General features: G+C 42.9%; 4 protein-coding genes across 4 annotated transcripts; 3 read left to right on the top strand and 1 right to left on the bottom strand.

Annotated features, from left to right (window-relative positions):
* Positions 1 to 659: 659 nt before the first annotated feature.
* Positions 660 to 2,364, bottom strand: SETTUDRAFT_154174 (uncharacterized protein; the record flags this gene model as incomplete). The annotated part of the gene is made up of 4 exons (XM_008027691.1): positions 660 to 995; positions 1,048 to 1,136; positions 1,211 to 1,627; positions 1,689 to 2,364. 4 exons carry the CDS (start codon positions 2,362 to 2,364, stop codon positions 660 to 662), a joined length of 1,518 nt encoding a protein of 505 aa, XP_008025882.1.
* A 4,419-nt stretch (positions 2,365 to 6,783) lies between these two features.
* Positions 6,784 to 8,627, top strand: SETTUDRAFT_136351 (uncharacterized protein; the record flags this gene model as incomplete). The annotated part of the gene is made up of 5 exons (XM_008027690.1): positions 6,784 to 6,985; positions 7,065 to 7,206; positions 7,273 to 7,424; positions 7,493 to 7,743; positions 7,814 to 8,627. 5 exons carry the CDS (start codon positions 6,784 to 6,786, stop codon positions 8,606 to 8,608), a joined length of 1,542 nt encoding a protein of 513 aa, XP_008025881.1. The 3' UTR covers positions 8,609 to 8,627.
* A 328-nt stretch (positions 8,628 to 8,955) lies between these two features.
* SETTUDRAFT_31751 (uncharacterized protein) lies at positions 8,956 to 9,780 on the top strand (the record flags this gene model as incomplete). Its single annotated transcript, XM_008026905.1, has 1 exon — positions 8,956 to 9,780. One exon carries the CDS (start codon positions 8,956 to 8,958, stop codon positions 9,778 to 9,780), a length of 825 nt encoding a protein of 274 aa, XP_008025096.1.
* A 1,134-nt stretch (positions 9,781 to 10,914) lies between these two features.
* On the top strand, positions 10,915 to 12,033 carry SETTUDRAFT_20015 (uncharacterized protein; the record flags this gene model as incomplete). The annotated part of the gene is made up of 1 exon (XM_008026796.1): positions 10,915 to 12,033. The coding sequence occupies one exon, from the start codon at positions 10,915 to 10,917 to the stop codon at positions 12,031 to 12,033; it is 1,119 nt and encodes a 372-aa protein (XP_008024987.1).
* Positions 12,034 to 13,509: the final 1,476 nt, after the last annotated feature.

The raw sequence follows: 13,509 nt of genomic DNA, 5'->3' as shown, positions 1-13,509 counted from the left end.
ATAATAATAATGATAATAATAATAATAATAATAATTATAATAATAATAATAATAAAGGGGCTAAAGAGACGCTATATAAGAATGTGCTTATAAAGGCCCGCGTAAGAGAGCTTAAAGAGTAAATAGTAGTAGTAATAAAGCGCTAAGGGCGCAAAAGAAAGCAAATTTAGACAGGTAGGACACTAGACTTTAGTGTAGGGGCATTATAGGTAGCTAAAAGTAGTTCTGCTAGTTGTACAACATTAAAGAAGGCACGTAGTAAGGGTTGTCAAGAAAGGGCCCTACTAGGTTAACAGCACTTTAGAACCTATAGGAGGATAGGCTATAACTTTTATACGTGCTACAAAGATATAAAAGAAAATTTTTTTTAGGTATAAGTAAGTTGTATAAAGCATCTATAGCTAGTATAGAGTAATCTAAGTTTTTATACATGAAGTTCGTGATGCTAAGAGAAAGTGGCACACTCGGTGATGTGGCCCGCTCAGTGATGGAATACGTTACCTATTTAACTTTAATTTATAATTAAAAAATATTATTATTATTGAGGTGATATTGTTGTTGAGGTGATAGGCCCGTGCTCCGCACGGGCAATTTCATTGAAATTCTACTACAGCAGCCGTTGGGCCCGAGTACTATCTGGGACTAACGAGAATAAAGTATTATTTCGATAGTCTCACACAAATGTCCAAGGGAATTTTTGCCCAGATGTTATTCCTCTTGTTCTGGAGCCAATCTACATTCTCCTGAGGGGGCAACAGATCAACGCAGTACACAAGCTTGGCTAGTACACCACGTATCTCATGCAAAGCCATGTTTTTACCAATGCACGTCCGAGGCCCGGTACCAAAGGGGAGCCAAGCCTCGCGGTTATCGTATTGGTGGTACTCAGAAAATCCGAGCTCATCGGGAAGCCATCGCTCCGGAACGAACTTGTCAGGATCTTTCCAATGAAGAGACGAGTTGTTCATTGCCCAGGCGGCGACTGCTACTTCAGTCTGTCACTCTTGTTTAGCTCACCCACTCCATAGAACTATATAGTGAACATACCCCTCCGGGCAGAAATTGACCACACACCACATTTCCACCAACGGCAATTTCTCTTTGTGAACCTAGACCAACCTGGCCAACCGGGTACACTGCGAGATAGATAATTAGTAATTATCTATAGACGTCCATCACATGTAATCCTAAAACGGAGATGTATACTTACTTCTCAAAGCTTCCTCAATGACAGCATTCAGAAATCTCATCTTCTGAAGGACAGGGCTGGTCAACTCAGATATTCCCGAAAAGGCCTGGACTTCCAGAGTGAGCTTCTTCATCTTTTCAGGATTATTTATCAGCAAGTAAGTAACAGCCGTTAGCGTGGTAGCGGTTGTCTCTGTCCCAGCCACCATCAGCATGTTTGCATTTGCATTCATTAGTGGGCGAGACATGATCTCTCCAGAATTATTGAGGACGTATCCAAAGATATCTGGCCTTTCTTCATTGCTTTTCTCTAGTCGCTTTGAAACAAGAGCATTGCAATGCTTTATATGCATTGCCGAGTCTTGCAGATAACCTTTGGGTGCAAAGAGGTCGAACAAAAGACCACCGAATGGATACGACTTGATGACAGATCTCTTATCTAGAATCAAACAAGGTGTCAGTAACAGTTGTTGCAAATCAGAGCGGACTTGAGAACATACTCAATAGCTTATACATGACAAATACTGCATGGACCCACGAGGACTCAATTCCAGTTTCGAGCTGTCCGAGTCCCTCCCCAAAGGTCAAATCTCCCATGACGTCAAACGTGAGGAAATTGTACAGTTTGCCAAAGTCTAACTGTGCTCCACCGTTCGGACTTTTGGCAATTTCCTCCCTCACTCTTCGTATGAACTGATCAATATACTTGGAAACCATGACCTCTTGTTTTCTCCATGCCTTCTCGCTAAATGCAGGATTAAACTGCTTCCTTTGTGCTGCATGGCCGGCCAGGCTAGGTTCTAGGGCCATAGGCAAACGGCCGCTCGGCATACTTTTCGCAGCCCGGTCGAGGTTCTTGACGTTGGGCTTGGCATCTCCGTGTTTATGCCCATAAATATCTTTCCAAGCCGTAGGGTTGATGAAGGAGAGACGATTCGGTCCAAGTCGAATTATCTCTCCGTAGCTGTTGTGCTCTCTTTGCTCCCACATGAGGATGGATCCTCGGATGAAATGATATGTCCATACAAGACTTGTCAGTTTGCAAAGTAGTGGACCCGGGTATTTGCTGAGCGGATGGAACCAAATGCGGTAAATGGAAATGCTGATGAGGTACGCAAGTATCAAGCCAAGAAACGTTGATAGATTGAAAATATTTGGGTTGATACAAGCCTTCATCAGTACCGCCCGCAACACCTTTGCAACCACCTTCCATGATTCACCAAGCGTCTCCAACGCCGATGATCCTGTGCTCATGTTTGGTTTAGCGATTGCAATGATAGACGCGAATTCAATAAAAGGATGGAAAAGGTTCGCTAAGGCACGTAGTGGCCAAGGAGTAAAGGAACAAAATTTGAGATTGCTATCAGCAGAGAAGTCGTCAGAAGCTCGCAATAGGGGTGAATATCTAGCCGGAGAGCTTCACGAGTAGATGATTTGCTCTGGCTTCCGACGCGAGTGGTACGATCAATGGATTTACTGAGAACGCTCTGCAATCATAACACTCGCAGGAAACTGGCTCGTGCTTAACGTCAGCCGAAAGAACCAAGCGTCAGCAGAGGGGCTGAGTAGCTGATGGAAGTGGGGCAATAGTAGTGCCCACTTTTGATATCTCATCTGCACAGTGTACGGAGGTGACTGTCAAAAGTTCTTGCTAACAGGGGTGCATTAATTACCGCTAAAAATAGGGCCAAAGCTATATAGATTAGTACCGCCGCCCCTCTTTATACTTATTACTACCTTTAAGTTTAATAATTTCTTAAATATAAAATAAAATACGCTCTATCTAAGCTTAAATTTAGTATTAAAGTAGCTTATTTTAGCACTATTACTATACTTTTATGTTTTTTCATTAACTTCTAAGTATGCTTTTTTATTATTTTTTCTTTCAAGCTATAGCTAAGATACTTTGATAGTATTAAGATTAAGTAAGTTACTTAGCTATAAAAGCTACTCTACTTTAGCGTTTTAGTATATAGTTCTTTAAGCGTAGTAAGTATATAAAAGTGCCTTATCTTCTTAAAAAAAGATACATAGTTTCTCTTCTTAGCACTTTTTTATAAAAAGGATTAGCTTTAAAATTGTAACGGGTCGAGTCCTATTAGACTGCGCACGCAACTACAACGCGCCCACCGCGCCAAAAAGGCTGGCACAAGATATCAGAGCTGCTGATATCGTTGCGTAGTTGATACATAAGATAGCCACCGCTATCTGTACTGTAGCGGGCTACCTAGCCCGTTACAAAAATCAGAACTTAAGTTTAGTGATACTACTAATTAATACTACTATAACTACTCTTATAAGATAGCTTACTTATCTCTTTTATCTATCTCTATTATAGAGCTTTGCTAGGCTTATTACATAGTTTAAGCCTTTTTATACTTATTATAAGCTTCTACACCTCTTTTATAAAAGGCTTTAAAGCTTGATTTAACTCTTTAATTTAAAAAGTAGCGTCTTTTTTCTTTTACGTAGTCTCAGGCTTGTAAACATAGTAAAAGCTTTTATAGTTATATATAAAATAGCGTAGGAATATTAATCTATAGTACCTCTTGTTAGAGATATAAGCTAGTCAGCTGATCTCTAGCAGAATCCGGGTGCTTGGCTAACACCTAGATTCTATCATTAGTCTGCCAAGACTGTGATAAAAGACTGTAATAATCGATCAACATACATCTGATCGATCAAACAGATATCTATTACGCTAAAGATTACGCAAGCTATTACGTGGCAGATTCTTCTAGAATCTGATATAGTCAAATATATATAGTAGTAGATCAGCTAAGTAGATAGAACTAGAGGAAACCCAACAGTCTACTAGACAGTCAATCAGATCACAGTTTTACTTCAGTTACTCAATCTCCTCTCCCCTAGCAAATACCTGCCGAGTGCTAGATCTATCGATCAACCAGAGCTACCGCTGATATATCAAGTAGCTCTACCACTCCTTAACACCTCTTTTACTACTCTTAAATAACACTTTTAGTAGAAACTTTAGTTAGGTATTACTATATATAATAGCTACTATAATAGTAGTTAAGAATAATAAAAATTCTATCTAACTAAATAACGGTTTTTAATCTTTAAGTGCCTGATCTTTATAAGTAAAATACTCCTTAAGTCTTTCTTATCTTATTTTTATTATTAACTTAAGCTTTCTTATTAGCTTTATCTTATTATAATTAGCTATTTAAAAAACTTGTAATACAGTAGATGATAAGACGTTATAGCTATAAATACTAAGATTACTAGTAATATAAGCGTAGCTCTTCTCTCTTTTATACTTATTATAGCGTACGTTTTTAAGAGTAGTATTATATATTTTTTTTTATTTATAAAAGTAGCCTACGTATAAAGTATCTTTGAAGTACTATAGAAGAATCTTAATTAGGCGTATATTAAGCTTGAAGTCTTACTAGTAAGCTCTACTATAAACCAAGTTAATTATATATAGTAATATTCTTATTATTATTATAATTCTCTACATAGATTTACTACTAAAAAGAAATTTTAATATAATAATAAAAGAGTAGGTTGATATATCTGTATTTAAAGCTATAGTGGATTAAAAACACTTAAAAAAATAAGTATATAGGCTATCGCTAGCTTTAAACAATTAGTATAGGCGCTAAGAATAGTTAGGCTAATGGGCTAGCGGCTTAGCGTGGCGCTAGCAAGAACTTTTGACAGTCACCTCCGTACACTCTCATGCACTTGCAGCTTCCGCTTTGCGCACTGAGCCTAATTATTATCCTACGCAGGACATAGACCCACCTTATATACGCTTTTTTAAAGGAAGTTATACTATATTAATATTATATATTAATTAAACATAAAGCTTAGAAAAAGGTGCATTACTAATAGAAACTAGTACTATTTAGGTAATATTATCACTAAGCGATAGAGGCTTAGCGTAGGATTAGAGGTGGCCTGCTTACAGAAACTGGAAGCTGCAACTGCATGAAAGTGTAGCATGGGTCAGCTGCAGTGCACACAAATACGCAGAGGAAATATGTCATTCTACCTGGGCGGCAAAGCCGCGACTGTAAGGGGCTCGACCCCGGAGGGTAGTCTTAAGCTCGGGAGCACGATCGGACAGGCCAAGGTAACAAGATTGTATTCGATAGAGAGCTAAGCTCTCGGCTACGTAGCTATCTATATACAATGCTGGTTGCTAGGGTAACAATCAGGCCGGGCAGGTGGAGTAAACGAGGTCGTAGACGAGTATGGGAGGCGAAGGGCGTTCAGCCCGTTACAGCGACAGACGACGCGAGATGGGCGCTAGACATGGACGCAGTGCGAGCGACGATACGATTCACAATAGCAACACGAAGACTTGATGCAAACTAAGAGCTAACTACTACGTAAACCATAGATACTAACAGGAGCTTATCACGTCTTATATAGCCTTCCGGCTGACATAGGACGTTAATCAATAATAATAACAGGAGCTTATCAGCAGCTAGACTGGCAAATGGGTCTCCACCTCGGGATCTCTTTTTCCACCATAGCTCTCTCCGTACTAGACCTAATTAGGCAACTAATAGCTTATTTTGTAGCCCTAGCTTAGATCTATAACTATCTAGTAGAAAGTAACACGCTAGCTAGAATAAGTAAGAAGTTATACCTCTTCGGGCTAGCATGTGGAGACCCAAGTCTTGGCAAGGTGGGTAGGCTAATAACTTTTTACCTACTCTAGCTAGCGTGTTACTTTCTATTAGTTAGTTATAGATCTAAATTAGGGCTATGAAATAAACTATTAGTTGTCTAATTCGGTCTAGTACAGAGAGAGCTATGGTGGAAAAAGAGATCCCGAGGTGGAGACCCATTTGCCAGTCTATCAGCAGCCTCGTGTAACCCATAGTAGACAGCGCTTTAGCCGCTAAAGATAGGACGTTGAATACTTCGAGAATCTTTTAAAGATGCTAACTCTAAGCTAGTCTACTACTAGCAATACTAACCTATAAGTATTTAATAAGAAATAACAGTAGATAGAGAAGAAGCGTGCTAAAATATTAGTAAGAGCTTTAACTTAGATAATAAGCTATATAAAGAAGGGGGCTAAAGAAAACATATAGGTTAAGGAGACTAAGACGTGGTATAGAAAATGTAAAGTTAGACTAGTGTTAGTAGCCCTTTTGGCTTAGCCGCCGGGCGTAAATAAATTGTGTGTGTGTGTGGCATGGGTGAATAAAGCTACTATGGACCCACAAGATGCATTGCTGACATCGCAACCGACATTCCGCCGAACACTAAAAAATAAGCACTATTCTTACTCCTACGAAGGGTGGTAGTGCGTACCAGTATACATGTACAGGACTTATCACCACATCATGCTGTGCTGTTGCAAGGTTCATGTCGGCCCGATGTCGGGTGATACAGACATCGATCTTGTTGAGATGCATGACGAAGCATCAAAATCGACTTGTGATAGAACTTTGACCAACCAGTAGTTCCAGTCTCCACAATATTATACAGACACATACGCGTTCAATAGGCAAGATGTACCAGCTTGAAAACCCACAGCTAATTGCGTAATTAGTCAGAACCCCTTCTGCTGACCTAGACAAGAAATCTCTTTTCCAAACCCACAATACGATGTTGTTAGCCGCCTGCTTTCTCGCATCAATCACTTATTTTACCGCCATCGTCGTCTATCGTTTGTATTTCAGCCCGCTTTCACGCTTTCCTGGCCCCAAAATTGCCGCTCTGACTTTTGCCTACGAATTCTATTTTGACTTTTTCAAAGATGGAGGTGGCAGGTACTGGTCTGAGATCAATCGCATGCACGATAGATGGGGTGAGTAACGTTATTCTTACATGGCTTTTTGGCTTCTTCTCGCCTAGAAATGTGTTAATGACTTTTTGCTTGCCACTAGGATCCATTGTACGGATAAATCCCTGGGAGTTGCACATTCGAGACTCAGATTTCAGCGAGTCATACAAACTTTCTAGGAAAGGAACCAGACCATGGTGGTATTACCGGTCGAACGGCCCACCGAATTCGGTACTACAAGCTGGGTAATGCAATTTACACTAATGCCCTCTTCTTCTCCATTTGAACATTTTCTGACTATGCACGACTAGTCCACACGAGCTCCATCGCATGCGACGTGAGGCTATACTTCCCATTTTCGCTCCATCTCTTATAAAATCTCGTGAGAACCTATATGAGAAATTAGTTCAAAAACTGCTTGCAAGGTTCCGAGCTGCGAAGGGCATTGGTAGTGTAATAACATGTAAGCTAATTCCAACCTCCCCCAATTTTTAATGACTGCTGACTAGTGATGCTTTTCTATATCTGCAGTGGGACATGCAATGCGATGTCTAGCTATTGACGTAACATGTACAACAAATCTCGGATACAATTTTGGATTTGTCGATACCCGAGACTTTGAACGTGACATGTTCAACTTTGCAAGAACCTTGGGGCGCATGAATATGATCAGTCGTCATATCGGGCACTGGTTCTTTGGGGTGATGCGAGCACCAGCACGCTGGGCCAAACGTGCGGAGCCCGCTAGTCCTGCCATGGTGCGTGTCCTGCATTTCAGGAATGTAAGTCTCTCTTGCTCGTCTTTACCAAATTTACTACATCTGACATGGATCGTGTCTTTCCAATGGATAGTTGATCGACAAGAGCGTCGCAGACCAGTATTTGGCAATAATGACGGCTTCATCTACGTCTGGAAAGGCCACTATTGCAGACGAAAAGACTCGATTCCGATCTACTGTTGAGTGTATTCTTGATTCCAATCTTCCAGCACATGAGAAGCAACTTCAGCGAGTGGTAAACGAGGTCTGGTTATGCATCAATGCGGGAATCGACACGACTGGTCAAGCCATGACGTGTGCGGCATACATGGTATTAAGCCATCCTGAAGTGCTCAAGAGACTGAGAGAAGAAATTGGACAGTGCGAAGTTCGCCTTGGCCGGCTGCCTAGTTCCCATGAATTGCGGGAATTAAGTTATCTTAATGCAGTCGTACAGGAAGCCTTTCGTCTCAATCACCCTATCGCTGGTCGTTTGCCTAGGACAGATCCTGATAATGAGATCCTGTACAAAGACAAAGTGATTCCGAAGAATGTCACGGTCTCGACTTCAACGTTCGATGTTTACCTCGACTCCAACATTTTCCGCGATCCCCACAAATTTTTGCCAGAAAGATGGCTTGATGAGGGCGAGCGAAAGCGCCTACGTAAGTACGTCAACAATTTTGGGCGCGGAGCCCGCAATTGTGTCGGCATGGAGGTGGCGAACATGACCATCTTCTTAACCTTGGGACGCCTTTTTTCGCCTTCACTTGACTTTGAATTGTCATTGCACGATACAAGTTTTGAGCGCGATGTTGTTTTTTACACGGACTTCTTTGGGACATTTCCTACGAAGGACTCGAACCATGTTCAAGTAACTGTAAGGTAATCAAAATGATTCAATACAAGAGGCCATAAAAACGTATACATACATTAGCTGAGGGCTCTCAAGTGCCAAATTTATTCCTTTTAATGTTAGAATCAAACGTTCCCGTCACCTAGTTTGTTTATGAAGCTGTACTAGTCAGAGCACAGGTATGTTTATACACCCCAGCTTACGGTTCCTCTGTGCAAAGATTATCCGGGGTGCTTGCACACATACAGTCACATGCCGAGACTAAGTCGTGCTCATAAGCAATCTCTATATAAACACTCCTAATTGCTCTACCCTCAAGAACTTCCTCATTTTTTCTACAAGAAAAACTCGATTCGTTAACCTCTTATGCTACCTAGTATATGGCTACAGTCAGGACTTTAATGAAAATGAATCCTACTTTCGCTGAACTTGCTGTTAAGCACGGCACGGACAAAAATAGGGAAGAAAAAGCGCTGGTGACTCGGCAAGGCACTACCATGGAAGTAGGCGGCCACCTCTACGCACCACACTACGATTTCCACTTTCAACCTCTGCGCGACCGCGACATTACCCTCTTTGAGATTGGCGTGGGTGGCTTCGACGATCGACAAGCTGGCGGAGAGTCGTTGCGCATGTGGAAGGAGTACTTTCTCAAGGCCCAGATTATCAGTCTGGATTACTATGACAAGACTGCGTTGCAGGAAGACCGCATCCGAATCTACCAAGGCAGCCAAGATGACCCAAATATCCTGCACAAAATACACAAGGAACATGGAGACTTCGACATCATTATCGACGATGGAAGCCACCTTTGTCAACATGTCATTGCTTCTTTCAAAATCTTGTTTCCGCTACTTAAGATTGGGGGCATGTATGTCGTGGAAGATTTGGAGACATCGTACTGGAAAGTGACGGGGGGCTCCAGTACAGATCTGAACACGACGAAGTCTTCCATGGGGTTTTTCAAGAGTCTGCTCGACGGGCTAAACCATGTCGAGTTTGAGCTTCCAGGATACATGCCAACCTATTTCGACAAACACATTGTGTCCATGACATTTTATCACAACATGGTAGTTATTTACAAGGGCGAAAACAACGAGCAGAGTAACGTCATGGTTGACAATCAGATGCCACCGGCTCTGGCAGAGCTGTGGCCGAAGTTTGACTGGGTCAAGGAGGCTGAAGTGACACCGAGCGAAAAGTAGCCTGGCTACCTAGGCGGGAGAGACAGCGATTCCAAAATCATTCTTTTGTTATCATGGATGAAAACCTTATCAATTCACTCCAATACACCCTTGTCCTTTACTATGGTTTCGACTATGGAATGCCGTGATATCCGCCCGTAGAAACATTTTGTTTTCCCCACACCCTGCTGTTAACGTCCCGAGTTTGTGACTCACTTGTCCTTTCTTGAGTCTACTATTTCATTTATTGGCAACGAAATCACTCTATGCAAGAGCATCCAGGATTTGGCCGACTCGGTTCTACCCATAATGAAGATAGCCAATATTGGTTTCTGGAGGTATTCACGATGTGAAAATCTGCGCATTAGTCTGTTACGTAGTAAAGCCGTAAAATCCCTGCTTTGATCAGGGTCTACGTATCACTCATAAACTTTACCTACAAAGGTCCGTCCCTGCGTGCCGAAAAAATCCCGTGTGCGGAAAAGAACTAATCGGATCGCAGGGATCATGTGCTTCTCTCTAATCGTCGCTATCCGATTGGTCGCTTTCGGCACACGGGGTTTTTCGGCACGCAGGGACGGACCTTAATACAGCTTTTATATTATTTGCTACGCTGACGTGGTAGTAGGTGTATGTGGGATCACATGCTACACTCTCATGCAGTTGCAGCTTCCGGTGTCTGTAAGCAGGCGACCTCTGACCCCACGCTAAGCCTCTGTCGCTTATTAGGAATCTTGCCCAAATACTTAACTAGTGTTAGTTTTGTTAAGAATATGTCTTCTTTTAAACTCTTAGATTAATTAACGCATTATATCTACATAGTTTAACTATTTTTAGATAAGCGTACACCAGGCGGGTCCATGTCCCGAGTGGGATGACAATTAGGCTACGTGCGCAAAGCGGGAGCTGCAAATGCAATGAGAGTGTACGAGCCAGCACCGGGCTTTCTTTGGCGGGGTGAAAGCGACATCACCGGCGCAGGACTAATGCAAATACTATAGCCAATCGACGAACTGAATAAGATGATGGGCAACTTGTAAGCGGGGTACTGCTATTACATAGTACGTGTATAAAGGCGCCTCATTGGGGAGGAATGGATAGGTTCACTTTGTTTAAGACACCTCTTCATATATCCTACCCTAGCCTGCCTTTACCATGGTTTCCATAGTTTCCTCAGCTCTCCCAGCCACTCAGAAGGCACTCAAAGTGCAGGAACGGAACCAAGTCAAACTTGAGAAGAATGCGGTTTTACCTACAGTGGGCCCCTCCGAGGTGCTTATACAGGTCGTTTTTGTCAGTATTAACCCGGTCGACGGCAAGTCTGTTGACATGCAACCTACACCTGGGGCCACGTGCGGCACAGATTTTTCCGGCGTTATAGTAGCTCTCGGGGCTGCCGTCAGCACCAATCAGTGGCAGATTGGCGACCGCGTCATGGGCGGCATATTTGGCAATAACCCTCTCCGACTGGAAAATGGCGCATTCGCCGAGTATGCAGCATGCCCCACCCAGCTCCTCTGGCGTATTCCTTGCTCCGTTGACTTTGCAACTGCAGCTTCGCTGCCGGCGGCTATGGCAACCGTAGGTTTGGCCTTGTTTCTTCACCTGGGGATCCCCATGCCGGAAGTGGCAACGGCCAAGCTTCCGCCGACTACTACAACCAATAAGCAATCTGAACCGACGTATGTGCTAGTCTACGGCGGTGGAACTGCCACCGGCGCTATAGCAATACAGGTGTTAAGACTGTTAGGTCTGACGCCCATAACCGCATGCTCTAAGGCATGGGCGCCCCGGGCTCTCGCGTTAGGTGCAGTTGCCAGTTTCGACTATCAATCACCTACTTGCGGCGCCGAAATTCTTCAACACACGTCGGGGTCGTTGGGTCTAGTGCTCGACTGCATCACCGACTCAGCATCCATGGATATTTGCTACAAGGCTATAGGCCCCGACGGCGGCCGCTATGTGGGGCTAGATCCTTTGCCGCTCTGTGGACACACCCGCCGTAGTGTCAAGCCAGACTGGGTGTGCGGGTACACGCAGTTTGGCCACCGAATTGATTGGGCGCCGCCATATGACTTGGACGAACGTCCAGAAAACCGTGCCTGCGCCGAGGCATGGTATGTCTTGGCCCAGCACCTGCTTGATGAAGGTTCGATTAAGCCACATCCTATCGAGTTGCAACATGGCGGTCTTGATGCTGTGGGCGAGGCCATGGACCGAGTGTGCAAGGGGCAGATCAAAGGCAAGAAGCTGGTTTGCCAGGTTTCTAGCTAGCAAAACACCTCATCATGTACATGTGTAGATTTTTCAGAAGGAAGGCTTTAATTAAATCACATTCATAAGACCTAGAAAGAAAAAGAAAACGAAAGGAAGCAGCCACAAAGGCGACACCTGCAGATATAGCAACAATCAACACGTTTTCAACCCCATGATTGAAGACTCATCAAATGTGACAAAATTATTATTATTATTCCATTATAGTCTTTTATCAGCCTATGGCTATGTAGAAGTTTGGCCGAAGGCCGTTCTATGGGGTTTGATTTACAAATTGAGATTTTGGTGGGGGTAGTATAGCTATGGTGCTTTGGCTTTTATCCAGCTAAGCTATTACTAGCTTTCTAAGTTAGATACATAATGCTAAAGAGCAGTTTGATAACAGAAGGAGATGTTAGATAGCAATGTAATCCTCTAGTAGAATCTTTTAGGGGAGAAAGGAAAAGTGTTACAAGTAACAAGAAGAATTGTCTCCTTGACAAGGGACGACGAGGTTGAAGGCCAACCACGTCCACGTCAGAAGGTAATGATCACCGCGGGGCGGCGATCACGTGACAAATGACATTCCGCCAAGACTGGACCTCCGGGAGGCCAGCGAGGCCAGGGAGGACAGGACTGGAAGCAATGGGTATAAGAATGTGTCGGATCTCATTATTACGCTCGTTGTGGTCAACTCATCATATTGTACTTTCTTACAAGTTCGTTACTTAACAAGATTGTCACTTTGTGTCAGATTGTGATAGATTTCGATCAAAGACTGTGATTAATGGACGTGATAATTGATTGATTATGATGGATTGGTTGTTGATTCATTGATTGATCACTGATCAAATGGATCAGTGGCTAGGGGCTACTTTGATTGGGCGTAGGCCCGTGCGCCTGACTAATCACAGAATCCGGGTGTGCGTGAGCACTCGGATTCTATCACCTACCCAAACGGCAAATTTCCGCCATACCACTGCTTGGCGTAATGATTTCCCATCTACCACCGTTTTAAATACACTACTACACAAGTGACGTTAGCTTATAAAATATCCCAAATGCCACTGTTTCTATCCCACATGCCACTGTTTAAGGCCTCAGCTAACGGGCACTTAGCCGCCTATTATTATTATTATTATTATTATTATTATTATTATTATTATTATTATTATTATTATTATTATTATTCTAGTTTAACGTCCTTTTTCAGCCCAAAGGGCTATATAAGACGTGTAGGGTTTTTAGGCCTACAAGTATCTAAGTAGGTTATTTCTAGCTACAATATTTAAGAGAGGTTTTTGTAACGGGCTAAACGCCCTTCGCCTCCCATACTCGTCTACGACCTCGTTTACTCCACCTGCCCGGCCTGATTGTTACCCTAGCAACCAGCATTGTATATAGATAGCTACGTAGCCGAGAGCTTAGCTCTCTATCGAATACAATCTTGTTACCTTGGCCTGTCCGATCGTGCTCCCGAGCTTAAGACTACCCTCC

This window comes from Exserohilum turcica (assembly GCF_000359705.1).
Source record: "Exserohilum turcica Et28A unplaced genomic scaffold SETTUscaffold_2, whole genome shotgun sequence".
Classification (NCBI taxonomy): Eukaryota; Fungi; Ascomycota; class Dothideomycetes; order Pleosporales; family Pleosporaceae; genus Exserohilum; species Exserohilum turcicum.
Note: the sequence above shows the minus strand (reverse complement) of the source record. Positions and strands in the feature narration are given on the sequence as shown.